Source organism: Taudactylus pleione, unplaced genomic scaffold, assembly GCF_031769625.1.
Source record: "Taudactylus pleione unplaced genomic scaffold, aTauple2 ptg000655l, whole genome shotgun sequence".
Classification (NCBI taxonomy): Eukaryota; Metazoa; Chordata; class Amphibia; order Anura; family Myobatrachidae; genus Taudactylus; species Taudactylus pleione.
The window spans coordinates 296842-323218 of record NW_028285057.1 but is presented as its reverse complement, the minus strand read 5'-3'; the positions used below and the strand labels follow the sequence as shown (position 1 = coordinate 323218).

Genomic DNA, 26377 nt, shown 5'->3' with positions numbered 1-26377 from the left:
AGATCCTGAACTGGGCTACCCCAAGGGAAAGTAAAAAATCTCCTCCATGGTCAGGAACAATAACAAACAACCCATCGAATGACGGTTCCAAAATACAAGTAAAGCAATAAAGGAGCAGCAAAATACAGCGGAACCTATGGACAGAGGCGCTACAAAGGAGCAAGCCGTAAAAAGGCTCTAATAATACATGGTAATAATACAATGCACACTTACAGAAAGATGTATTTGGCAAAACAACTTTTTAACAAACTTTTCTTTATTTTTAAAGTCGCCAATATATTTCATTGCATAATGCCCGATACTACCTTGGTCATAAGAACGGCCTCTTTAAGTGTAATGTAACTGGTATTGCTGTATATTCTGAGGACGACCTACACAGCTTATTAAGGTGCACAGTGGATCTTTTCCATAAGTTTATTGTCATTTTATTTATTACATGATCATCTTTTTTTTTCGGGCCTATAGCTGCAGTCACTTAGGGAATCATGTACGCGGTTCTCTTATACCGTACACTTACAAAGCCGCTGCCCATAATGCGGTAGAGGCCCTTGAGAGACTCCAGATCGTTGTTGGTGAAGTGGAACTGCACCATGCGGGAATTCCTGAACAAGGGTCCTAAGGTGGTCTGCAAGACAAAGATCAACACGTTACGTTTATTGTACTGCTGGCCCCTCGCAGAGCAAAAGGTTGGTAACCACTTTCTACTGCTAGCTTTAAAGGGGTTACTCATTCAATATATTTCTTACAACACTATGGGGTCTATTCATCAAAGAAATTAAGTATCGGACAGATTTATTATAATGGTAACGCAGGAGATGTCACGGATACTTCCTGCTTACCTTGGAGTGCCGATGTGGCCCGCTGTCCCCATACACCACTACACCTACATTCATCAAACTAAAGTCTGATTGCGGGAGCGGATGCCATCTTCAGATGGCGTTCGTTCCCAGAGCCCTGCTCCCTCCTGTGGGAAGGAAGTCCGGGTGGAAAGAGGCCTCTGCCCGTGACGGCCCTCTCCATGTACACTGCGCAAACTTAGTTAACGAATACGCAGCATCGTAAACTTTTGGCACCAGTAATTATGGCGAAAGAAGCAGCGGCACAGCTTGCGGGACGGAGCAGTGGCATTGGAGCAATATTGAAATAGCTCCAGGAGCCGCAACTTGCGGCTAGTGGCGTTACATAATTAACAGGGGAGCTTTGAAGACTATGCACCGTAATCACTAAATATGCAATATGGTCAATCAGTTAATAAATAAGGTGAATGCCTGATTTCAATATAAGCTACATATTAACAAATGGGAGGAAGAAAAAGCACTGTGCTGATGTAAGCTGGTGTCTGTGTTCTACTAATTACTAACAATTGTCAAGCACAGTAAATTAGTAGAGACGCGGACCAGACCAGTAATCTAATTAGCAGTACTTTAAACTACTCAAAATGAGCGATTCATGAAAACAAACAGAAACGTATAAAGTAAACAAAATAGAAAAAAAAAAACACACAACACAAAAACGAATACACGTAAATGAAACAACATAATTTATCAAAGTCAGTTATTTAAAGCTAAAAATATAGGTAGAGCATAAATACAATCCAGCTCCCAACACAACTCATCACACTTCACCTCGGCAGGTTACCTACCAACAATTGCTGCGGGATCAGCTGCATAATCAGCTTTTGTGGCCACTGATCAGTTTTCCTGAAAAATAAATAAAATCCATGATATAACGTCAGAATATAGGGATCAACTTAATTTGTTTAACATTTACTTATCTGGCGCCAGAATATTCTGTAATAGCTTGCAATTTGTGGACGCTGGCGTCATTTTGGCGATCTAGCTGCTAGATTTAAATTTTCAATTTGTTTTAAGGCAAAATCATCCTGGCTTTTCTATAAAACAAATGATCGTTTTAAAACTTGCGGCTATAATCGACAAAATTGTTACGGTTCCTGCAAACCGCAGGCGATTACATTAAGGCCTATATCTGATTTCAGGTTTTATTTAGAATTTGCAATTTTTTTTTTTTCCTTTAACTTACACGAGCCTACATATATCTTATTCTAGGAATAATGATTAGACAGATTAACAGTTTAGCATGTACTGAACATCTTTATTACGCACACGCTCATCTTCTACCAGCTTCTTTTAATAGATCACTTTATAAAGCCTGCCTGGATTAGTTTGATACACGATCAGAGTGCATCTAATGACAATTGCAATGTGACAGATGGCACTTTCATCCTGCATAGGACCAGTGCTTTCATGACACTTACAGGTTTTCTCCAGGGTTGACGTAGACTTGGCATGGGAGGGAACGGGTGAGCTTGGCATTAGTATCGACAGATGCCGGCTTCGGTTTCTAAAATGGTTATAAAAAAATAAATATTTGAATGGAGATAGGTGAATGATCTCCAATAGAGAACTTCGGTTCTGTTCCCCCGATATTCCCGACAGAGCAAGGAAAATGTAGCCCTCACCTCCTGCCACTCGAGCACCCCACTCCAGGCTAGCATTTTGTTGGCGACAGATTGCTGTGTAGTGGGCAACTGCAGGTTCCCAAGCTGAGGGGCAGAAGACTGCTGGGGTGGCACGACACCTTGAGCTCCTGCGCCAGGCTGCTACAAATAAACACAGGTTATTCAAACATCTTAGCCACGTCGATACACTTAATATAACTGATCACTCGATTCAACATGGTGACCATTGTATTTTTAGATCAGTGCTTTCATATTGTACGCTAGGACTACAGATATGGGCGACTGCTCGCTGCAAACTGAGAAAGTCAAACAGTTGCTCGGAAAATGCCTCCTATAAATAAAATCTCTGTACAGCATGTATTTCCCTTTTCTATAAAGTATAGATTAACCTATTAAATAATAGAAGTGGGTGGCAATCCCTTTTAACTAAATCTCTTCAGAATGAGCAATTCATCACATCAAGCATAACCACAATGGCGTGCTTTGTAATATAAGCTTTTTGTCGCAGTGTCTCCGGCATGTGGCCTTGTAAGTAGTGGGGACAGAAGGACACAATCATATACACTGCCGAACAAAGCTGCAATCAGAAGTGGAGTGTAAAAGGGACATTTGCTTTGGCTTGAAGACACCATTTATTTGTTAGGGTTTAATAATCCTTCAAGCATAGTTCCTACAAGACATTACTACAGACAACAGGTAGGTGGACGACAGCAGGAGATCGTCAATACCATTGGCTGTGGGACAGGCTGTTGCGGCAACAACCCCTGTGTAGGCCCAGGACCTGTGGTTACCGTGGAGACCAGACTCGGCTGAGAAGATGGCGTTATTAATGATGCAGGAGAGGGAACCATTTTGGATGCTTGTGCTTGGGGCATTGTGGGAGCGGGAGGCTGGTTGAATGGTGGGCCAACCCCTTGAGCGGGCTGCATGGCTCCCAGGCCAGGAACTACAACAGAATAAACAACAAACAGGCAATAAACAAGCACTGAATACAACAGATTCAACTAGAGGCAGTAACAACTAATAACTAACTGATCTGGTCTGTGTGTAGGTTATCAAATACAGTTTATGTCTTATTACTCAGAGTATCCATCTCCATGCCATTAAGTAAAAACAAGAGATATGGGCCCTCATTCAGAGCCGGACGCTCTGAGCAGAGCGCTCGCTCTGAATGAGGGCCGTCCTCCATAAAAATGGAGCGTCCTCCTGGACGCTCGTATAGCTGTGGGTCACCACCCACAGCTCATACGAGCGTGCAGGATGATGGTCGCGATTGTCTTGACTATCGCCAGTGCGACCAGAAGCCTGTGGTCTGGGTTTTCGACCACAAGCCCTGGAGTGATTTTAGCTCTATCAGAGCCAAAATCACTCCCACTGACACCACTAGTGATGTCAGTGGGGCCGGCTTCAGACGGTAGGCGTTCCCTTGGGAACGCCTCCGTCTGGGAGGCACGCCCCCGGCACGCCCACCAAAGGGGGCGTGCTGTCAATCAACATCGTCAGCACGCCCCCTTTGATCAGACACAACGAGCGAAGGAAAGTCTTTCACTCGTCGCGTCTGGCGCTTGCGCACGACGGAGCTCCCTCCGTCGTGCGCATGCGCAGTGCACACCATCGACCCACTTGCGAGCGGACAGCCGCTTGCGAGTGGGTCTGAATCAGGCCCATGGTAAGAACTTACCTTTGTTATCTCTGTTTCTACGAAGTCCATAGGGTCCACAGGGTTGACCTTGGGGGTATAGGTTGGGAACCAAATCCGGGCACCACGCAGTTAAAGCTTTTAGCTCCCAGGATGCACTGGGTCCACTCCCTATAACCCCACCCCCAAGCCAGAGGCACCTCAGTTTGTAAGTAGCCAAAGGCCGGAGGAGGAGAGAAAAAGAGAGAGAAAACGAACACTCAATAACCCTACTCACAGAGGAGATGGGAAACCGGCGACCAGTAACACAGCCCATAAGAAGCCAGGTGCGTCAGGGCGGGCGCCCTGTGGACCCTATGGACTTCATACAAACAGAGATAACAAAGGTAAGTTCTTACCATATCTCTTGTTTTCTACTTCAGGGTCCATAGGGGGTCCACAGGGTTGACCTTGGGGATGTCCCAAAGCAGTTCAACCAAGGGTGGGGACGCTCCTGTGCTGATAGGAGAATCCGTTGCCAAAAAGGAAGCATCTTGAGAGGCAAAGGAAACCAATGCCTAGAACCTTAAAAAGGTGTGGACAGAAGACCACGTGACCACCTAGTAAGGCAAAACAGCCGAGGCGCCATAGCGAGCTGCCCACGAGGGTTACATGGCCCGAGAAAAAACAAGCATCAACAACAGAAAAGCCTTCCCATGGGTAGGCCGCTGAGGAAGACATAAGAGGCCATCTAGCCAACATTTGGTTATAGGCAGGCCATCCTTTCCTGTGAAAACCAGAAATCTCAGACCACAAATAAGGAGTCCGACTTCCCTAAGGAACTTGAACGGATCACAGAAATCCAAAGAGGCCGGACCACAGTCAATGAGGCCACACCAGCCGAGAGGACTGGGGACTGAATGGCCGTACCATAAGTTCCAGAATAATATGGAACCTAAAAACCACTTTAAGAAGAAACACAGGGCGAGAGCAACTCACACCATGACATGATGCCCTCCAGAAGAGAGAGCCACATGCTCTAATCATTTAAACGATGACAAAGCCAGGTAAGCCGTAAGACCACTGTAGGGACGCAGTCAAAGACAAACGACCCAGGTCCAAGGCAAAACCAAGGACCCTGAGACAACAGGCCCGGGCAGTGAAGCATCAGGAATGGAGTATCGAAGGAGAGACTCCGAAAATCCAAGTACCCCTGACATCTGGGGCAATCAGGAGCCACCAGCAGGAAAGCATCTCAGTCTCGATTGAAACACTTCCGGAGACCGGAGAACACAGGTACACAAAGTGGAAGGACCACTTCACCGACAAAGAGTCACTGAAGGTTGCTTCAGAATTCCCAGAGCTGGACTGTAACACCATAGTGTGATAAAGTCAGAAGGCCATGAGGGTCACCTCAGGGGGCCCCCCCTGCTCACCAGGAGATGAAACCTCTCTTGGGGAAGAGACTAGTTCCCGGGATGCACGTCGTGACGGCTGAGGAATCCCACTTCCCAATGGAGAGCTCCTGAAATGAACGCTGCCGAGATGGTCGGGAGGAGACCCTCGGACTATGGGCCTGATTCAGACCCGCTCGCGAGCGCGGAGCACTCACAAGCGGGTCGATGGTGCCCTAGTGCGCATGATGGAGGGAGCTCCGTCGTGTGCATGCGCGAGACCCGCATTGCGACGGCCAGCCGTCACTATGGGTCTCGCACCAAAGGGGGCGTGCTGTCGATGGTGAGTGACAGCACGCCCCCTTTGGTGGGCGTGCCGGGGGCGTTGCTGCCCAGGCGGAGGCGTTCCTGTTCCATACAATGCATCACTAGTGATGTCAGTGGGAGTGCTTTTGGCTCTGATAGAGCCAAAAGCACTCCTGGGTTTGCGGCAGCCAGACCCTACCGCAGGGTCTCGTCGCAAGCCCGATGTTCGCGATGGTCTTGACCATCGCGACCATCTTTTTGGCCGCTCGCATAAGCTGTGGGTTGTCAGCCACAGCTACGCGAGCGGCCAGGAGGCAGCTCCAATTTTAGGTAGGAGGGCCCTGATTCAGAGCGAGCACTCTTGCCAGAGCGTCCGGCTCTGAATCAGGCCCTATATACAAATGTGTGACATACTTGTCGTCATTGCCACCCAACGAACAGTGTTGCTAAAAAGGAAGCTACAGTCATGACCCATGTTGGACTGAACCTTTTCAGGTTCACCGTGAAACAAGAGTAATGCCAGAGTGAAGGCCCAAGACAGCCTAAAGTTCCAACAAGTTAATTGGCAGGTTGGAATCGACAGACGTCCAACTGCACTGAAATGGATGCGAACCAGACACTGGGCCTGATTCAGAGCCGGACGCTCTGACCAGAGTGCTCGCTCTGAATCAGGGCCCTCCTACCTAAAAATGGAGCGGCCTCTTGGACGCTCGCATAGCTGTGGGTTACCACCCACAGCTTATGCGAGAGTCCATGATGATGGTCGCGATGGTCTTGACCATCGCGACCATCGGGCTTGCGACAAGACCCTGCGGTAGGGTCTCGTGGCCGCAAGCCCTGGAGTGATTTTGGCTCTATCAGTGATGTCAGTGGGGCCGGACCCAGACGGTAGGCGTTCCCATGGGAACGCCTCCGTCTGGCAGCCACGCCCCCGGCACGCCCACCAAAGGGGGCGTGCTGTCAGTCACCATCGACAGCACGCCCCCTTTGGTGCGAGACCCGGAGCGACAGCTTGGCTGTCGCTATGCGGGTCTCGCGCATGCGCACGACGGAGCTCCCTCCGTCGTGCGCATGCGCATTAGGGCACCATCGACCCGCTTGCGAGCGTCCTGATTTAGGCCCACTGTCCATAGCAAAGAATACCCTGGACGAGATGGCCATAGCTACCCGGACAGGGACCGACTTGCCTCCAGAGAGAGCATCATCATTTGAACAGTGATCAGACAGAAAAAACTCGTTCCATCTGGAGATGAGCCAATTATGGAAAGGCCTGGAATGGAACTGAACCCATTCCACCCTTCCAAAGGCAGACACTGAATATTTGACCACGAATCCCAGTAAAGACATATCCACCCAGGGTGGCTGTAGCGGTAATCCCTGCAAGGGGAATGACAGACTATTGTGGCACCAGGGGGAATTCATATACAGTGAAAAACCCCTGCAGGGAGCGGTAGTCTGTGTCACAGGGGAAGAGTGCAAGAAACTGCGAGATACCCTGAGATGAAAAGGGCAGTATGGTGAAGTAACCCCAAGTGAGGTACAACAATGGGGCCCGCCCGGCGATCCGCAATTGAGAGGATCCCGAGAAAACAAACCGCCCAAGGGGGTCGTGAAAGGGGGCCGGCACCAGATGGCGCCGCATACAGAACCCTTTATGAGTCAAATCCTCCGCACTAACACCTGCAGCACATGACTTGCAGGATAGTAAAAATGGGTGCAGTATCACGCTCTATCTCCTGGTCAGACATATCTGACCAATCCTCTTGGCAGAAATATCAAGCAGCGCTATACTGATCCTGACTGATGCCAAAATTAGCTGCAGGGACCCATTTTCAGCGTATGCAACACACCGTTCCATCTAAAATATGGCAACGTGCAGCACGCAACAGTATGTGACAGACCTCACAAATATTAACAAATATATATATATGTGAGGTCTCAGAATCACCCTAAGTACAGCTGTATTAGGGCAGATAAAGAAAAGGGATAGATATACACTGACAGATGAGAGAATAAAGTACAGACAGTCAGCACTAGCATAAGTGACATACAATGCAGAAATATATATATATATATATATATATATATATATATATATACACACACACACACACACACACACACACACACACACACATACACACACACACACATACATACATAAGCATGACATGCAGTATACTGCAAAATGTCACTGCATTCAACTGCTCAGATTCAGTGTCTGGGAAGGCTACAGCGCTGTGTACACTGACCTAGTGGTGAGGTACGCAGGGGGACTGAGCCAAACGCCATCTCCGGAGATCTGCTGCTGCACCACAGAGAAATGGCCGCTGGAGACCTCAGAAGAAGCCTGGCCCGCGGAGGAAGCAGCTCAGCGACGCCAGACTATGGATACTGAAAGGCGCACTGAGCTGAGGGGAGGAGCCGCTGTAACAGAGATGGCTGCCTCCCCTGGCCGGCTATTAACCCCCGGGACGCCAGCTCCCTGCACCGAACACTAAGTCCCTGGTGGTCTAGTGGACACACGGGGTATGGGGGGCCCGCCGCCACTGCCGGCGCCTCCGGTCTGTCCCCAGAGACCGGAGGCACAGGACTGCATTTGAAACGCAAGCGGTGATCCGCGACCTTTCCTGCTCCCTGTGGATCCGGCAGCAGTCCTGGGCGCCCACAGACTCTGGGGTCCCGCTGAGATCCCCAAATCTGTACTGGCGTCTCAGCGCCAGGGGGGTGACGGAGCGGCAGCTTAGACATCCTATCGACAGTCCGACGCTGCTGCTCTGAGGAGTCCAAAGTCCTTAGAGAAAACTTTGTCCCTAAAAAAATAAAAGAAAGCTTAGGGGCTGCTAATCAGCTCCCCCTGCGCTAACGGTGACCCGACTCCGGCCGGGCACCAACTTAAACTGAGGTGCCTCTGGCTTGGGGGTGGAGTTATAGGGAGAGTGGACCCAGTGCATCCTGGGAGCTAAAAGCTTTAACTGCGTGGTGCCCGGATTTGGTTCCCAACCTATACCCAAGGTCAACCCTGTGGACCCCCTATGGACCCTGAAGGAGAAAGCATTGTTTTCAGACTGCCAATATGCCGCGCATCAGCTCATCCCTTCCCCTCACTGTATGCAGATACGGTCACTGCTTTCTGCTGCTATATAAGGAATATATGGTTGTGACAGAAAGAAAACTTTACATCTCGCTTCAGCTACATTTAGTTCTATATTATATTGTGTACGTGAATAAGGCTCTAACCAAATGTCAGTGTTATCTAGTAGGTAACGTTGGTAGATATTCTGCTAAATAAGCATCCATAATGTTGCACCTGAGCTTACAAGTAATATACCGCAGATTTCCATTGTATTATACTGTGTGTGTATAGAGACTTACGCAGACACAATTCTCAGTGACGCATTTATATAGCTTGCAGATGTGATCTTAGAAAAGTGGATTTTTTACTAACCCATAAATCCTATTCTCTGTAGCCAACGGGGTACATAGACAGACTAATGGGATTAGACATGACCCATAGGTGGTAAGGCAAACACAGACATTACAGGACAGCAATGTCTCTCTCCCACAGTGTATTTGGAGAAAAGATTACAGGGAAGCAGTCGGGAAGCCGACGGACGAAATCCCGACTGTCTAATCCCGGCAGGGGTCTAATGACAGGCGTCGAAATCCCGATGCCTGTCATTAGACCTACGCCGGGAGCCCGACACCCGGCTTACCGATCGAAGGTAAGCCGGGCGCGGACAGCCGTGGGGGGTGGGTGGGGGTGGAGGGTTAGGTTAGGGGCTCCCGGGGGGGGGACTTTGGGTTAGGCACACCCGGGGGGAGGTTAGGGTTAGGCGCCCCCCCCCCCCCGGGAGACTTGGGTTTAGGAAGCGGGGAAGGGGGGGGGGGGTTAGGTTTAGGCACCCCTAAAGGAGGGTTATGGGGTAAAAAAAAGGTTAGCGATACTTACCTTTTGTAGCTCCAGGATTTTTCACCCCTGTCGGAATTCTGCTGTCGGGATCATACTGATCCCAGATTACATTAGTAACAAATCCAACAGCCTTCTGGGGGACATAGACTAAGGGGTATATTTACTGATAGTTTTTAGAAGTGGAGATGTTACCCATAGCAACCAGATTCTACTTAACATTTAACTAGCACCTTCTAGAAGAGAATAGCTAGAATCTCATTGGTTGCTATGGGCAATATCTCCACTTCTAAATTTAGTAAATTTACCCCTAAGTGGTAGGGATGCCGCTAGAATTAGAAATGAAGCGACTGGATGCCAGATAGGTAAGCTAGAATGAAGCCATTCTCAGACAGACAGTGATAATGCACCATTGCCAGGAACGTCAGTGCCGTGATATAGGCGACTCGGTCCTCCATGTGGGTGGAAGCAAGGAATGGACAAGAGCAATCTAAGGCTTTATGATCCAAGACCCCCACATATAGAAGAGAGTAGGACTGAAACAAATAAGCATTAGAAACACCCATTCCCCCTAAACATGTAAATAAATGAGAGTCATAAAACCCCAGCCGCATGCATTACTGTACCGAGAGCACTACAAGGATACATACACCGGTTTTGGATGTTGTTGTTGTTCTTCTGTTGCTGGTTCTTGGCGGCTTCCACTGCAGACTGGGCAGCGATCTGTGCTGGCGACAGGGTGTTTGGCTGAGGAGCATGCTGCTGTGCAAACACAGTTATTACAGGTCAGCTCCATAAAGTGCCCTTATAATGGAATAATCAGCATTATTTCTTACCATGTAGCCCAGAGCGGAGGCAGCATCTATCAATTCACTGGGAACTCGTGACATTACGGAGGCACAGGGCACCGCGGTCTACAAGCTAACACCTAGACACTTGTTTCTGTATAGTAACAAACACTCACAGTATGAACTGTTACTGTTCTTCAATCTGTGCAATATTGTACAACAGTGGCAAGCGCAGGATTTCTAGAGGGGGGTTTGCGCATCGTTTGATTTTAGAGTGAGTGTGGCCAGTCCATGAAGAGGGTATAATTAGCATTTAACCAGCTTTAATATGCGTCATACAAAGTATATTGTGTGTCATAATTCCAGCATACAGAGGACCAGGGATCACAATAAGCCATTATATGCAGCAGTAGGGCCATCCTGTCTGAGCTGAATGTTTTTATTTTAGATGTGGGCACTATTCCAGAGTATTAGAGCAATTCTGGGAGTCTGGGGGAGCAGCAGAATAACCTAGCACTGCCCTGGACATATATGTACATATTGGGCTCTATAGCAGCACATCCCTAACAGTGCATGTTTTCCATATCTCCTAGTTGGTGCACAGGTTATTTATTACTGGATGATGCATGTTAAAAGATCCACAGGTGGTGCTAATTATTTCATTTGTGATACTGTGAAGAACATGCAGCACTAGTAAAATTCAATTACATTACTATTTCTGTTGTGGTCATGGTGTGGGCTGGGGAGGGGGGTTTCCAGGCAGACGGAAACCCCCCCCTGCGTTTGCCTATGTACAACTTATCAAAGATTTCACATTCTTAATATGTTGAGTTTATGCTGCATTGCATTTCACGCCAGCAATAAAACGTTCAGGATTTCGGCGTTCAGGATGCAGACGCCGGTTATCCTGATCTCCTTTGGGATAGCGGCGTTGGCTTTTTGCTGGGTAGTGGGATTCCTGCATCGGTATTTTGGAGCCTGCCATCCCTTCCACAGGCATATTAACTACATCCCGTATGTGCAATGGTGCCACATTTAGTAAATACATTGATATCTAGTTCACTTCTGTGCTTTTCAGCCTCGCAGTTATATAAATGTATAAATCAGGAAGATGGCTTTAATCTCTGCTGTGCTCTCTACACTGGCTACAAATGAATACAGAAAGCAGCTTTGTGTCGTTTAAGCCACAAAGATAACTGCCTGATAATATTAAAGGTGCATACACACACAACGATTTTTTTAACGATTATCGTTAAACAATATCATTTAACGATAATCGTTTGAAAAAATCGTTCACTTTCTAAGGCAAATGATGAACGATTATCGTTCATGCGTGTCCACGTTTGTAGTTCAGTCAGACTTGTCAACTGAACGATTTTCATTAAGGGAATATGCAAAAATCGTTTGTAGTTCAAAAAAATTGTTCATTACACTTTAAAAAATCTGACAGATAATCTGACAGAAAATCGTTCATAAAATCGTTGGTAACAAAATCGTTGTGTGTGTGTATGCAGCATAAGACATGGCTGAAAAGAATGAATACAGTATGATAAAGCAGTAGACGTCGCATCATTTGGAGGAGGGAATGCAAAAGTAAGTAATGTCATCCACAACTCTACTGAATGACAAGTTATCTTCTAGGAGCAAAACGAAGCTTTACAAAGCCGTACTAACAACTACATCAACTCACTACTTACCATGTACGGGGCCGGGACCTGGGGCAGCTGATGAGGAGGGGGCGCTGGAAGTTGTGGCTGTACGACTGGCAGCTGTGGCTGAGGAATAGCTTGTTTTGCAGGAACAACCCCAGGGGCAGTGACCACTCCTCCTGCTGTGCGGGACACACAGGTGATGGCGACAATTAACACATCAACATGCAAAGTCAATCACTCAGCACTACTGGAAAATACGGCACTTATTCTATTAGATAGGAGGCACCGCTGTACAGGCATGGCCAAAAGTTCTGAGAATGACACAAGTATTGGGTTTCAGAAAGTTTGCTGCTTCAGTGTGTTTAGACCTATTTGTCAGCTGTTACGTCAGTATACCATAGTAACATTACTACAAGCATTTCATAAGTGTCAGATGTTACGTCAGTATACCATAGTAACATTACTACAAGCATTTCATAAGTGTCAGATGTTACTATGGTATACTGAAGTAACATTACTACAAGCATTTCATAAGTGTCAGATGTTACTATGGTATACTGAAGTAACATTACTACAAGAATTTCATAAGTGTCAGATGTTAAGTCAGTATACCATAGTAACATTACTACAAGCATTTCATAAGTGTCAGATGTTAAGTCAGTATACCATAGTAACATTACTACAAGCATTTCATAAGTGTCAGATGTTACGTCAGTATACCATAGTAACATTACTACAAGCATTTCATAAGTGTCAGATGTTACGTCAGTATACCATAGTAACATTACTACAAGCATTTCATAAGTGTCAGATGTTACGTCAGTATACCATAGTAACATTACTACAAGCATTTCATAAGTGTCAGATGTTACGTCAGTATACCATAGTAACATTACTACAAGCATTTCATAAGTGTCAGATGTTACGTCAGTATACCATAGTAACATTACTACAAGCATTTCATAAGTGTCAGCTGTTACGTCAGTATACCATAGTAACATTACTACAAGCATTTCATAAGTGTCAGCTGTTACGTCAGTATACCATAGTAACATTACTACAAGCATTTCATAAGTGTCAGATGTTAAGTCAGTATACCATAGTAACATTACTACAAGCATTTCATAAGTGTCAGATGTTAAGTCAGTATACCATAGTAACATTACTACAAGCATTTCATAAGTGTCAGATGTTACGTCAGTATACCATAGTAACATTACTACAAGCATTTCATAAGTGTCAGATGTTACGTCAGTATACCATAGTAACATTACTACAAGCATTTCATAAGTGTCAGATGTTACGTCAGTATACCATAGTAACATTACTACAAGCATTTCATAAGTGTCAGATGTTACTATGGTATACTGAAGTAACATTACTACAAGCATTTCATAAGTGTCAGATGTTACTATGGTATACTGAAGTAACATTACTACAAGCATTTCATAAGTGTCAGATGTTACTATGGTATACTGAAGTAACATTACTACAAGCATTTCATAAGTGTCAGATGTTACGTCAGTATACCATAGTAACATTACTACAAGCATTTCATAAGTGTCAGATGTTACGTCAGTATACCATAGTAACATTACTACAAGCATTTCATAAGTGTCAGATGTTACTATGGTATACTGAAGTAACATTACAAGCATTTCATAAGTGTCAAAGGTTTTTATTGATAATTACATTAAGTTTATGCAAAGAGTCAATGTTTGCAGTGCTGACCCTTCTTTTTCAAGACCTCTGCAATTCGCCCCCTGGCATGCTGTCACTCACCTTCTGGGACACATACTGACTGATGGCCGCCCATTCTTGCCTAATCAATGCTAGGAGTGTGTCAGAATTTATGGGGTTTTGTTTGTCCACATTAAAAGATGCTTGCACCCATTTTCAGGTATGACATATATCAGGTTGCTCATCACTGGTCTAGGCAGCAGATTAGGTCATTGCCCAGGTATAGGATGCTAAACTGTGCTAGGATTACAATTGTCTCCAGAAAATAAAACAGCTTTACATGATGCTATAAATACACGGCTAACAGCACAGAAGGAAGCCAGAAGTAATGCACGGAGGTCGTAAGGTAATAATCTGAAGGTAGAAAAAAAAACATGTAAAAGTCACGACTCCCATTCATACACTATAGTGTGCTTGTAATATTGTGTATGTATCTGTTTAGGCAATTTTAATGGCCCGATTCCTCAAACAACAGCACTCGTCTACTTTCAATCAGCCAAGTAACAGTTTCTAGTTAAAAGTCTCTATTCCATCAGTATACATGTTTTACATAAAGAAATACCAGAAAAAAAAAAAACATATTACTAACCTGGAAGGACTATTCCTCGGATAAGTATCATGTGTCGGGGGTCCTGGTTGTAGTCCTTTGGTTGTGGCTCCATCATGCCACCTACTGGCATCGCTTTCTCAAAGAGTGTACGCAAGGCGGGCAGCTTCCGAGGGGAAATGATAGAGAAATGGATCCCTCTCTGCAACAAATTTCAATAACTAATAATAAAATATTAATTCATAATTATTATTAATAAAGAAAAAAAAATCAAAATGAATAAAATAGGCACAGAACCGCACATGCCAACAAGGGACAGTCCAGGGCGCCGATGGCTCTGTTATGATGTTGGGTATTTTCAGCTGGCATGCATTAGGACCCCTGATAAATCTGCAGACATCACTGACCGGCGGATGCTGGATGCTAGGTAACCATCTTTGCGGATCACTTTGCCTGCCCCCCATTCGTGTCATTCATTCACTCAGACAGGGGAGGGGCAATGCGACACCGCACAGGTCTGTAGCCCCCTGATTATGGCTAGACGAGGAGCATGCCTCTGAGTTCGGCATCATGAGTTTGCCCCATTGTTATTTGTACCCAATAGTATAACAGAGATGGTTCCTTTTGCCTAGATCCATACAAGGGGCCTGGCCATCCTCCAACAGTGGAATCAGCCTTAGCGTTCCTTGAACTGTCTGCTTTCTTCTAGTACACAGTGTTGTGGCACCTGTCCCCTGGGGGACGTCAAACAACATCCTGCCTCTAGGCTGCTTTTTACCTTCCCAACGGTGATTGGTATCCACAGACTGAAGCCAATTAGGCTTGTGCGGAATACTAGACGCCTTGGCCACTGATGCCAGTACAAATTGCGCCTGTCGATAAGTGTCCTGGACCTATTACTGCACATCTACATTGGACGACAACTTTAGAGGGTCACCTGGTGTATGTGCAGTTGGGAAATGCCACAATACTGGTATACAGTGGCACAAGGAGCAGGAAAATGATGGGAGAGGTCACTAAGATTCAACCAGGGGGAAAGCCCAAATCCCTGCGGTTCTAGGAGTGGAAGACTGACTCATAGTCCTAAACAGGTGGATTCTAGCAAGAGCACTCTAAATCCTAACATACTCCTCAACTGGAGACCTGACCTGGTTATATTTCAGCAAGTAATCAAGAGGGTAAAGTATAAGGCAGACTTGGCGCAGTAATAGATGCAGACTGGCGTAAGAGGGTCTGTGATCAGAGGGCATTACCCTGATGGCTGATGATTTATCTCATCTCTAGTTTCAACTGACACTACAATCACGGGGCCCGATTGCTGCACCCCTTTTTACCGCAAAGCAAAAAAAAAACATATAATAAACCCAAGTATATCAAAAAGTCCAAGTATGGTGATCCTGCGTCTCGTCCTCAATTCCACATCTCATGGACTTTCTACAGTCAGAACGCAAAATCTTGTCTCAGTGCCGTAATAAGTACCATGTATGGGGGTTGTAAATGAGTACTTGGATTACAATACTTCTTACACGCCTGTCCTTAGTTGGGAGAGGCTCTGCAACATAAAACTGGCTTCCACGCTCCCTCCAGCCCCTTGTATTTGAACCAGACTTTATGGGTGTGAGAGAGTGGGGGGGGGGCAAACTTTATTCACTTATGAACCCATGAGATTTACCTCTCCGATCTTCTGTACCAGGTTCTCCGTTGTATATCCGGAATAGGTTGTGCTCTCTACAGCTGGAAGCAGGTACGGCGGGGAGTTGCAGATTAAGATACAGACCTTGTGAGTCTGCCCACTACAAGATACAAATACACAAGAGAGCACTATTAAAACACCTAGGGGTCTAGTTACTAAGCTGTGTCAGGAGATCAAGTGAACAGTGAGAAGGTACCAGCCAATCAGCTCCTAACTGCCATCTCACAGGCTGGTAGTTATCTCTGTTCACTTGATCTCCTAACACAGCTGAGTAAATAGACCCCCTAATCCTCATGCAATGATCAGCACTGTGATATTTCATTGGCCTAGCAAAATGTGGGCGGTGTAGACAAAGGAATAGCGGTATCAGCATTTGGAATAATACTTTGCTAATGTAGGTTATGTAACTTGAGACACTTTGGAGGAAGAATAAAATTTGCAAATGTTGTAAGCTGGGACTGTCGTCTATGAGCAATAGGCTGCCATTTGTGTAATCATTCCCCTTTCGTCTGACGGACGGTGCAGGGCCTAGTGACACCCCCTTCCCGATACAGCGGCTGTTAGCTGAACCAGGAAGTGTCCCTGGGTGGCATACAGCGGTTGCCGGGTAACGGTGAAACGCACGACCCGGAAGTGCGTCATGTGGAACTTTCGGTGGATGGATTTTGCGGGAGTAGCGTGGGCCGGACGGACAGATATGTAATGGGGTAAGTGATGTTTGTGTTTTGTCTGTGCTGTAATGCTGTAGGTTTGAGAAAGAGGATTACACCTCGAAACATCGCCTCCATGTACATTTGAATAAACGTCTTTTTCTATATGATAATCTCAGAGTGCCGCCTCTTGTTTGCTGGGAGATATATATATATATATATATATATATATATATATACGCTGTATACACACACACACACACACACACACACACACACACTAAATTACAGAACGTAGAATGCGCGTGTCGCACAGTGCTCAATAATACAGGAAGGGCTGTGCCACCTACAACAAAGTGCAACATCTGGACAGCTTAATACACAAATTATTTATATCTATATCTATCTATCTATCTATCTATATAGTGGCGTCAATGCTCATCCCAAACAGGGAGCAATAATATTTATTGTTACTACACAGTAGATTGACACATGAGCACGTCACATTCAGCTTAGTGTCAGAGGAGGTTACCTGAATCGCGTGTAACTAACGTGTGATACGCTTCAACTAGAATTAAGAGGCAATTGTATTCAATGAGATTGCCACATTCAGATACTGTCGCAGTTTACAGACCTATTAGAAGGGAGTCCTGTTCAGTGGCGGATTTTAGCAGCCCAACCAGGAAAATCCGCCCCTCCCCCCTTCTCCCGCCGTGAGACAGAGAGTCTGCTGGCAGCGGCTTATTAAAAACGCTATCTGCTAATCAAACGCCAGACAGGAAGACCATGGGATAGGTACTTTCCCCTTCCCCCGGGACTGCTACCCCAGACCGTGATTAGCGGATAGAGCACTTCCCATGGAAAGCCACTCCCTGCCTTTCCGTCAGCAGTACCGGGCTTCTAGGGGCTGCAGCCGATACAGTCCATAGAAGCCGGCATTCGTGCATATGTGCCGGTACTGCCAAATGAATTGGGCATGCGCAATGCACCTGTCTGGCAGGCGCTGCAGAGAACAGGGACCGGACCACTGCTCGGATAAGCAGCCCCTCTTCGCTAGTGCGTTGGAGCCGCCGTTGGTCCCGTTGATGGCAGCCCTGAATATCTCTCGGCCCTCCATTCTGCAGGACTGAATCTGTAGATACAGGAACCTGCCCCACCAGCAGCGGCTCATCATCAGGCATTCGGGCACTTTACTACGGCAGTTATTGTTAAAAATGAAAGATACCTAATTTGATTCCCAAAGTGAGGACAACGAAAGGTACGAGCACACAGAGAAATGCAGTAATATCAAAAACTCCATAGGAAAGTATTATATATCACTTCTGTCTTTGTCTCTTCTACACAGACTACTTGGCAAACTTATCATTATATGAGCTGGCCACACACTTGCAATCCTACTGCTTGTCCCACAAGGCACAAGAGCACAGTATAATTTGACTACACAGAGATCACTTAAGCCGGCAGGGATGGCTGTTTGCGAGCACATATAGACCATTATCTCCAGATGCCTGATAATGATCTCCATAGGGTCATTATCGGCATTGTGGAGAAGGTCAAGCGCAAACCATTTTCCGTTGCTCATGTTGATGACATTCTGCCTACAGTAGCCTCTGACCACTCCGATACATGTACAACAGGGGTAAGGCGGAGAAGGTGCAGGGTCTGCAATGGGCAGCATGGTCACCATGGCGACAGAGCTCTGTAAAGTTATATGTCCTATACAAATGTAATGCAATAGGCTGGGCTGAAGCATCGCATTAACTTACATCTGTTCCCTCATCTTCTTAAAATCGTCAAAGAGTTGCAGGGCAGTGCTAAGTCCCTCGGCGATGAGGCTGCAGCTTTCTCCTCCGCCTCCCATGAACCTGGTGAGAAAGCCAGAGAGCGAGCCTCAGATTCTGACACATCACCTATCATTGCTCACATCCTCACACAAGCCGATGATCTCCTGAATGGCCAGACTTTCATATACATAGACACTGCACATCTCTCATGTCAGTCACTACACAGTGTAAGATAGGCCATCATTACATTTACTACAGCCATGACCACACCATGAAGCCTACAAGTCACAGTCACAATTTGGTTAGCACTTCGGCACCATTCTCATAGAGACAGATGATCTGGCTAATTGTACATGGCGCACATATTTCACTGCGCTTTACAGAGAATATTTCAGTCATTCACATCAGTCCCTGCCCCAGTGGAGCTTACAATCTATAGTTAGTGTTCATTCTAGCACCCTGCACCTGTTACAATCCGTGCAGTTCCTCTTTCCTGCCTGGGGTTTCGCTCTCTGCTCTGGTGCTTCTAGCACTGTGGTCTGTGTCTGATGGGTTTGTTGAAGCAGCTGAGTGTGCTAGAAGCACCAGAGCAGACAGTGACACCCCAGGCAGGAAAGAGGAATTGCACAGGTCATGACTGGTGCAAAGTCCCAGAATGAAGACTATATAGTCCCTATCACATGTACAGACACACACACAAGGGTTAATTTTTTTGTCGGAAGCCAATTATCCTAGCAGTGTGGGATAGAAGCAGAGCACTTGAAGGAAACTCACACAAACACAGGGTGATCATACAAACTCCACATAAATCAGTATAGACTGGGAATTGAACTCATTACTCCAGTGCTGTGAGGAAGTGATGCTGACCACTATGCCATCTGTGCTGCCCCGCTAATTTTGAAGCCCTAGCTTATCATTGACAAGTCACGCCATCATTAAGAATTTCCCTACTGTACCGCAGTCTAGAGAGGTACAGGGAAAGGCCTACAGTAGTCCACGCAAATAAAAGGATGTATAAAAAAGCATAAATTGTCTTCATCTCATGATTGCAGAGAGGTTTAAGATACGGAAACGTCTATATATGAAGACTTACATGATGCTGTCCAGCCACTGAACGAACTCATAAGCGCTGCTTGTGGGGGCATGGCACTGGACGTAGGACTCTGGGGCACAGTCCACAGTATTGAAGACCACAAGGCTGTACTGGGTGCCTCCATACTGAAACACAAGACACTGCAGTGAGCACATACAGACACACTCTACCTCTCAGCCATTTACACCACAATGAGTAACTCACGTCTCCTCCAAAGTCTGTTTCTGCTGGAGGGCCGCCGTTAAAATATCTAAACCAAAAACAGAAATGAAAAGGTGTTTAAATGTACAGCCAATATTTCAGCATAAATATGGGGCAATGCTGAACAGAACTGTATAAACAACAAATACAAGCATGAAACCACTTTACCACTTCCTCAGACTCTCCACCGCGTTTCAGACCTCCAAGGGTCCAAGGACCCGCGGTGGAGAGTCTGAGCAAGTGCCCGGAGAACAACACTGCAGCCACCGCTACCAGTCCACCGAACATCCCCCGGCGTGCTACGTCATCAAGCGATGCCAACCCGGCGTGTCACGTGGTCGCGGCTCGGACGGAAGTCCGCAGCTGAAGTCGACTATAACACAAAGGTAGTCAGGGTGAGTTAGGTGGCACTAGGATTGCATCATAGCGGATCCAACTGGGCTACTTACAGAACTGGCACACCTCCAAATAGTCTATTAAGACTATAAACATTATTTTGAAAATTGTATGCCAATCTCTATTCTTGACTCCTTCTTCCTTTCCTTCTTTCTTTTCTCACTGTTTTTATTAATCATTTATTGCTGAACTTTCATTTTATTTCCAATTTTTTTTTTCATTTAAAAGGAGATTTTTATTTATTTTTTTTATTTAGAAGAAAAATTCAAAAGAAATTTTTTTTTTTTTTTAAATTCCATTTTCATATTTTTATTTCATTTGTTTTGCACCTACTGTCATTCAATCAATAATTATTGACTTCAGTAACACTTGCACCATTATCTACCAACATATTTTAGATTCATAGGCAGTTACTGTACATTCTTACACCAACGCTCATATACCCACCCAATATCAATTTTTACCAATTTTGAGCTGCAGAAATTCAAGCGCAAACAAGAACCACTATATCCCTATCCCATTCACAAGAAGGAACACAGTGGTGGTCCTCTAAGAGATCCAAAAAAAAAGAGAAGAAGAGAAATTATTTTATTATCTCTATGGTTATGGAGTATTCAAGTATTGTTAGGGCATGAGAACCACCGTCCTTCATTGTTCGGGCTTTCGGTATAGTAAAGGAATGATATGGATGAGATTATGAATGGTCCTTTATTGGATTCTGATGAAGGATGCAGTGACATGTGAAACGCGTCTTGAAATGTCTTTGGTAGTTGCATATCCCATATGCGTAGCACCAGATAACCTTTCTGGCAATCGGGATTTAATCAACAATCCATTTTTTTGCACAAAAATTTGAAAGCTGCCCAACGCTGGACTATATTTTCATTGACATAACAACTCAAGTCTAAGAGGATATCATCTGTCCAATAAGGACCATTTCTAAGCTGATGCATATCACCTATCATTCCGTACACCCGATTCACAAGTATTGCCGCATTTTACTCTGGTTTTTCTGTACACAACAGTCATCAACTGCATAGAAGGAATCTCATGCCCACATTTAGCAGCAGTGTTGCAATGAAAGGTTGATAATAAAGTAGGAGACATAAAAGGTTAGGTCTGCATAAAAAGCATGTTTAGGGGTATATTTACTAAAGTGCGAGTTTTTAGAAGTGGAGATGTTGCCCATAGCAACCATTCAGATTCTACTTAACATTTATCCAGCACCTTCTAGAAGATAATAGCTAGAATCTGATTGCTATGGGCAACTTCTAAAAACCTGCACTTTAGTAAATATAGCCCTAAATGTGTAAATATAATTAAATATTTTATAGCACCATTATAGACTTTTGAAAAACTAGTCATTGGTAATAAGGCCCTGATTCAGAGCAGGACGCTCTTTCAGAGCGCTCGCTCTGAATCAGGGCGGCATTTTTTTTTTTTATGCCAGCCTCCTGGCCGCTCGCTAAGCTGTGAGTGACCACCCACAGCTTTTGCGAGCATTGGGCTTGCGACGAGACCCTTGTGCTAGGGTCTCGTCCATTGCAAGCCCCAGTAGACTTCCTGCTCTAATAGAGCAGGAAGTCCACCTACTGACATCACTAGTGATGTCAGTAGGGCCGCCTACAAACTGCAGGCGTTCCTTCAGGAACGCCTCCGATTGTTCAGCCACCTCCCCCCCGCCCGCCTCCAAAACTGGGCGAGCTGTCAATCACAATCGACAGCCGCCCCGTTTTGGTGCGAGATCCGTAGCGACCGTCGCTCAGAGCCGGATTTAGACCTCATGGGGCCCTAGGCTAGATACCTGTTTGGGGCCCCCTCCCCCAAACAATCCATTTTTTTAATTTAACAAGTTATTTCATAGAAGACAAGTAGAAAAACAACCAAGTAAAGGAAAAAAATATATATATACACAATCTCCGCTACAAAAAAAATGTACACAATATTCGCTATAGAAAAAAAATACACACTATATTCACCACAGGAAAAAAAACAAAAAACACAAACATTGTCCGCCACAGCAAAAGAAATAAACACACTAAGTCCGCCACAGGAAAAAATATACTCACTACGTCTGCCAAAGGAAAAAAATATACTCACTACGTCTGCCAAAGGAAAAAAATATACTCACTACGTCTGCCAACGGAAAAAAATATACTCACTACGTCTGCCAACGGAAAAAAATATACTCACTACGTCTGCCAACGGAAAAAAATATACTCACTACGCCTGCCAACGGAAAAAAATATACTCACTACGCCTGCCAAAGGAAAAAAATATACACACTACGCCTGCCAAAGGAAAAAAATATACACACTACGCCTGCCAAAGGAAAAAAATATACACACTACGTCTGCCAAAGGAAAAAAATATACTCACTACGTCTGCCAAAGGAAAAAAATATACACACTACGTTTGCCAAAGGAAAAAAAAAATCTACTCACTACGTCTGCCAAAGGAAAAAAAATATACTCACTACGTCTGCCAAAGGAAAAAAAAATATACTCACTACGTCTGCCAAAGGAAAAAAATATACACACTACGTCTGCCAAATCGGTGATCCGGACCCTCACTTCACTTTAGCCCGCCGTAGCTCCGGTATGCAGCAGCAGCCACAGTGATTACTAGTTCGTGGCTGCATTTGCACTGTGTGCATGGGTGGGACAGGACAAGGGTGTGTGGCAGTGTGATCTATGATGTCATGTGGCCCCCTTTAATCACATACACAACACAGCAGACCAGCGATTTCTCCTGGTCAGGGCCGGCAACAGAAATCATGGGGCCCGATACTCCGATATCTCTGGGGCCCCCCTCCCACCCATCCCTGAGGGTGGCATAAATTTTATATATATATATATATATATATATATATATATATATATATATACACACACACACACCCACACATTTACATACACATCTGGCATATTCTCTTCATTTGATCTCACAAGCGAAGATGAAGTATCTACACTCTTCTCATCCTCCTACTTGATTACCTCTCCTCTAGATCCTATACCCTCACAAATCAGTAAAGCTCTGTCTCCTGTGCTTATCCCAACCCTAACTAAAATCTGTAATCTCTCTCTCTCTACTGGCAACTTTCCATCACTGTTCAAGCACGCAGTGATTACTCCCATTCTGAAAAAACAAAATTCTGACCCTAATACTCTCTCAAATTACCGTCCTATCTCCCAGCTCCCATGACCCTCCAAGCTACTTGAGAGACTTGTCTACACCCGCCTCACACACTTTCTTAACTCACACAACTTATTGGACCCACTTCAGTCCGGCTTTCGTTCCCAACACTCCACAGAGACAGCACTGACTAAGGCAGTTAATGATCTGGTCACTGCCAAGGCTAAAGGCCATTACTCACTCCTAATTCTTCTAGATCTCTCTGCTGCTTTTGACACTGTTGACCACTCTCTTCTCATACAAACACTGCAATCCCTAGGTCTTAAGGACACAGCCCTTTCTTGGTTTTCTTCCTACCTATCCGATAGCTCTTTTACTGTTCGTTCTTCTGACTGCCTCCTCTCCGCTACCTCTATCAGTTGGAGTACCGCAAGTCTCTGTCTTAGGGCCTCTGTTATTCTCAATCTATACCACCTCTCTTGGCAAACTAATCAGCTCTTTTGGATTTCAGTACCATATGTGTGCGTATGATACTCAAATCTACCTATCCTCCCCAGATTTATCACCATCTGTATTGGTCCGTGTCACTGAATGTCTTTCTGCCATTTCATCTTGGATATCATCTCGCCACCTGAAACTTAATATTTCTAAAACAGAATTAATTATATTTCCACCGGCCAATAACAGTTACCAACCTGATCTCTCTATCACTGTTGATACCTCGACCATCAACCCCACCCCACAAGCTCGCTGCCTTGGTGTCATCCTTGACTCTGAACTGTCCTTTGTTTCCCATATTCAATCTGTCTCAAAATCATGTTACATACATCTAAAAAAACATATCCAGAATTCGACCATATCTCACACAAGACACTGCAAAAACTCTAATCCATGCACTTATTATTTCCCGTATTGACTATTGCAATAGCTTCCTTACTGGTCTTCCCAAAAACAGGCTATCACCATTACAATCCATTATGAATGCAGCTGCAAGGCTTATCTTCCTTGTGAAACGTTCATCATCTGCTGCGCCGCTCTGTCAGTCCCTCCATTGGTTACCGGTTTTCTACCGTATTCAATACAAAATACTGTTACTTACACATAAGGCCATTAACCAAACCACACCAACATACATCTCTTCACTCATCTCAAAATATCTCCCAACCCGACCTCTCCGCTCAGCACAAGATCTGCGTCTTTCATCCCCACACATTACTTGCTCCCATTCACGGTTACAGGACTTTCTTCGCGCTGCACCCACTCTATGGAATGACCTACCTTGCACAATAAGACTTTCCTGTAGTCTCCAATCCTTCAAGCGTTCCCTGAAAAATCACCTCTTCAGGCAAGCTTATCAGATTCCAGAAACTCCCACATAACCGTCATAGCTTCCATATCTAATTACATCCCCTTTTACAGTCCACACACAATCTCTCACATCCTCATGACATTTGGCCGACATTCCTGTGTGACTGGATCATGCAGCCAACCAAGAAACTGTGCATTCTGGCCGGACCAAAATGCAATATATAGCACCTATCCTTGTGTATCAATGCCTATTTCCCTATAGATTGTAAGCAGGGCCTTCCTACCTATATATCTGTCTGTTATTACCCAGTTTTGTCTATTAATACTTCCAATTGTAAAGCGCAACGGAATATGCTGCGCTATATAAGAAACTGTTAATAAATACATATATATTCACACATATACATGTGTGAGTGTGTGTATTATATATATATATATATCCCCATTTTTACATAGTATTTATTTGGCAGTAATAGCAAAAATAGGATTTTGGTACTTACCGATAAATCCCTTTCTCCGATTCCACAGGGGACACTGGAGTTCAAGACAGTGGGTATAGACGGTGGTAGAGCAGAGCCTGGCACTTTAAATAATCTAGAAGTGTGACTGGCTCCTCCCCCTCTATGCCCCATCAGCCCCAGTTTAAGAACTGAGCCCGAGAGGAGACGGAGGACAACAGAAAAATTAGGAAAAGGAAAAGACCACAGAACGGAACAAGACCGACTGAAGGAGAACAAAGGAACCCATTGCAGGGAAACCATGCAGTCACACAACCATAGAAGGAACCAAACAAAACAGCAAGTACGCAGCGCTGGGCGGGCGTCCAGTGTCCCCTGTGGAATCGGAGAAAGGGATTTATCGGTAAGTACCAAAATCCTATTTTCTCCTTCATCCACTAGGGGACACTGGAGTTCAAGACAGTGGGGACGTCCCAAAGCCAACCTCCTGGGTGGGAAGCGCGGAGAACTTGCTGACCCCTTGGCCAAACCAAAACAGGGACTGCAAAGAACCATAGGCCCAGCGGAAGCTGAGGATTAAGTGTCGTAGAGCACAGGAGACAAACACCACTCCTTGCTAAACAATCATAGAAACTTCCATAACGTACAGGTTAAGTCAAAAGGAACAGAACGGCTGGCGAGAGAACAAAGACAGTTGAGAAACGTCAGAACCAGTTATCTCAACTGAAATAGACCAAACCGGACCGTTGGCAGCCGAGAGCCCCAACAAGAATCCATAGAAGGGCCGTAAACAAGAACAAACTCGAGAAACCGTACTAGAGGCTATACAGGAAGCTGCAACAGGTGCAGACAGCAGAATCCCAGCACAGCTGGACATAAATCGTATATACAGAAGTATAACAATATCAATATACAGAGCTAAACTTGTCCACAGACTCCAAACAGAGTATGCAGGGAGTCAAAAGACTAGACCGAACAGTCGCCCTGAACCCTCCTTGAGGTCCAACTACAACAAAGTTGTTAACCAGCGGAAGGGTTAGGCCATAGAAGTCTCCAAAGAGTGGAGATCCCACTGGGCCTGAGACTGAGTCGAAATAGAGATTATTGAGACTACAAGACCCTTCAGAGGGTCAGACAGCAGTACATCCCATACTGAAAACAGGGATAAAACAGCAACTGAAACGCTGCCGCTAAAAAGAAAACAACTTCCAACATGATGGAAGTG

The 26377-nt window shown here is 45.3% G+C and overlaps 1 protein-coding gene across 6 annotated transcripts in view; it reads right to left on the bottom strand.

The window, feature by feature from the left end:
• MED25 (mediator complex subunit 25) overlaps positions 1-26377 on the bottom strand; it is a 49524-nt gene that overhangs the window by 7553 nt on the left and 15594 nt on the right. The window contains exons 3-14 of one of the 6 annotated variants that reach the window (XM_088455407.1): positions 19859-19904; positions 19655-19779; positions 18544-18642; positions 16107-16227; positions 14477-14636; positions 12193-12326; positions 10358-10466; positions 3208-3425; positions 2480-2617; positions 2276-2361; positions 1643-1700; positions 518-625 (exon numbers count right to left, since the gene is read on the bottom strand). In XM_088455407.1, the coding sequence (XP_088311533.1) occupies positions 518-625; positions 1643-1700; positions 2276-2361; positions 2480-2617; positions 3208-3425; positions 10358-10466; positions 12193-12326; positions 14477-14636; positions 16107-16227; positions 18544-18642; positions 19655-19779; positions 19859-19904 (1402 nt within the window). Of the gene's footprint in view, positions 1-517; positions 626-1642; positions 1701-2275; positions 2362-2479; positions 2621-3207; positions 3426-10357; positions 10470-12192; positions 12327-14476; positions 14637-16106; positions 16228-18543; positions 18643-19654; positions 19780-19858; positions 19905-26377 lie in introns of all 6 variants that reach the window. The other 5 variants (XM_088455404.1, XM_088455406.1, XM_088455405.1 and 2 more) reach the window with 5 other exon arrangements.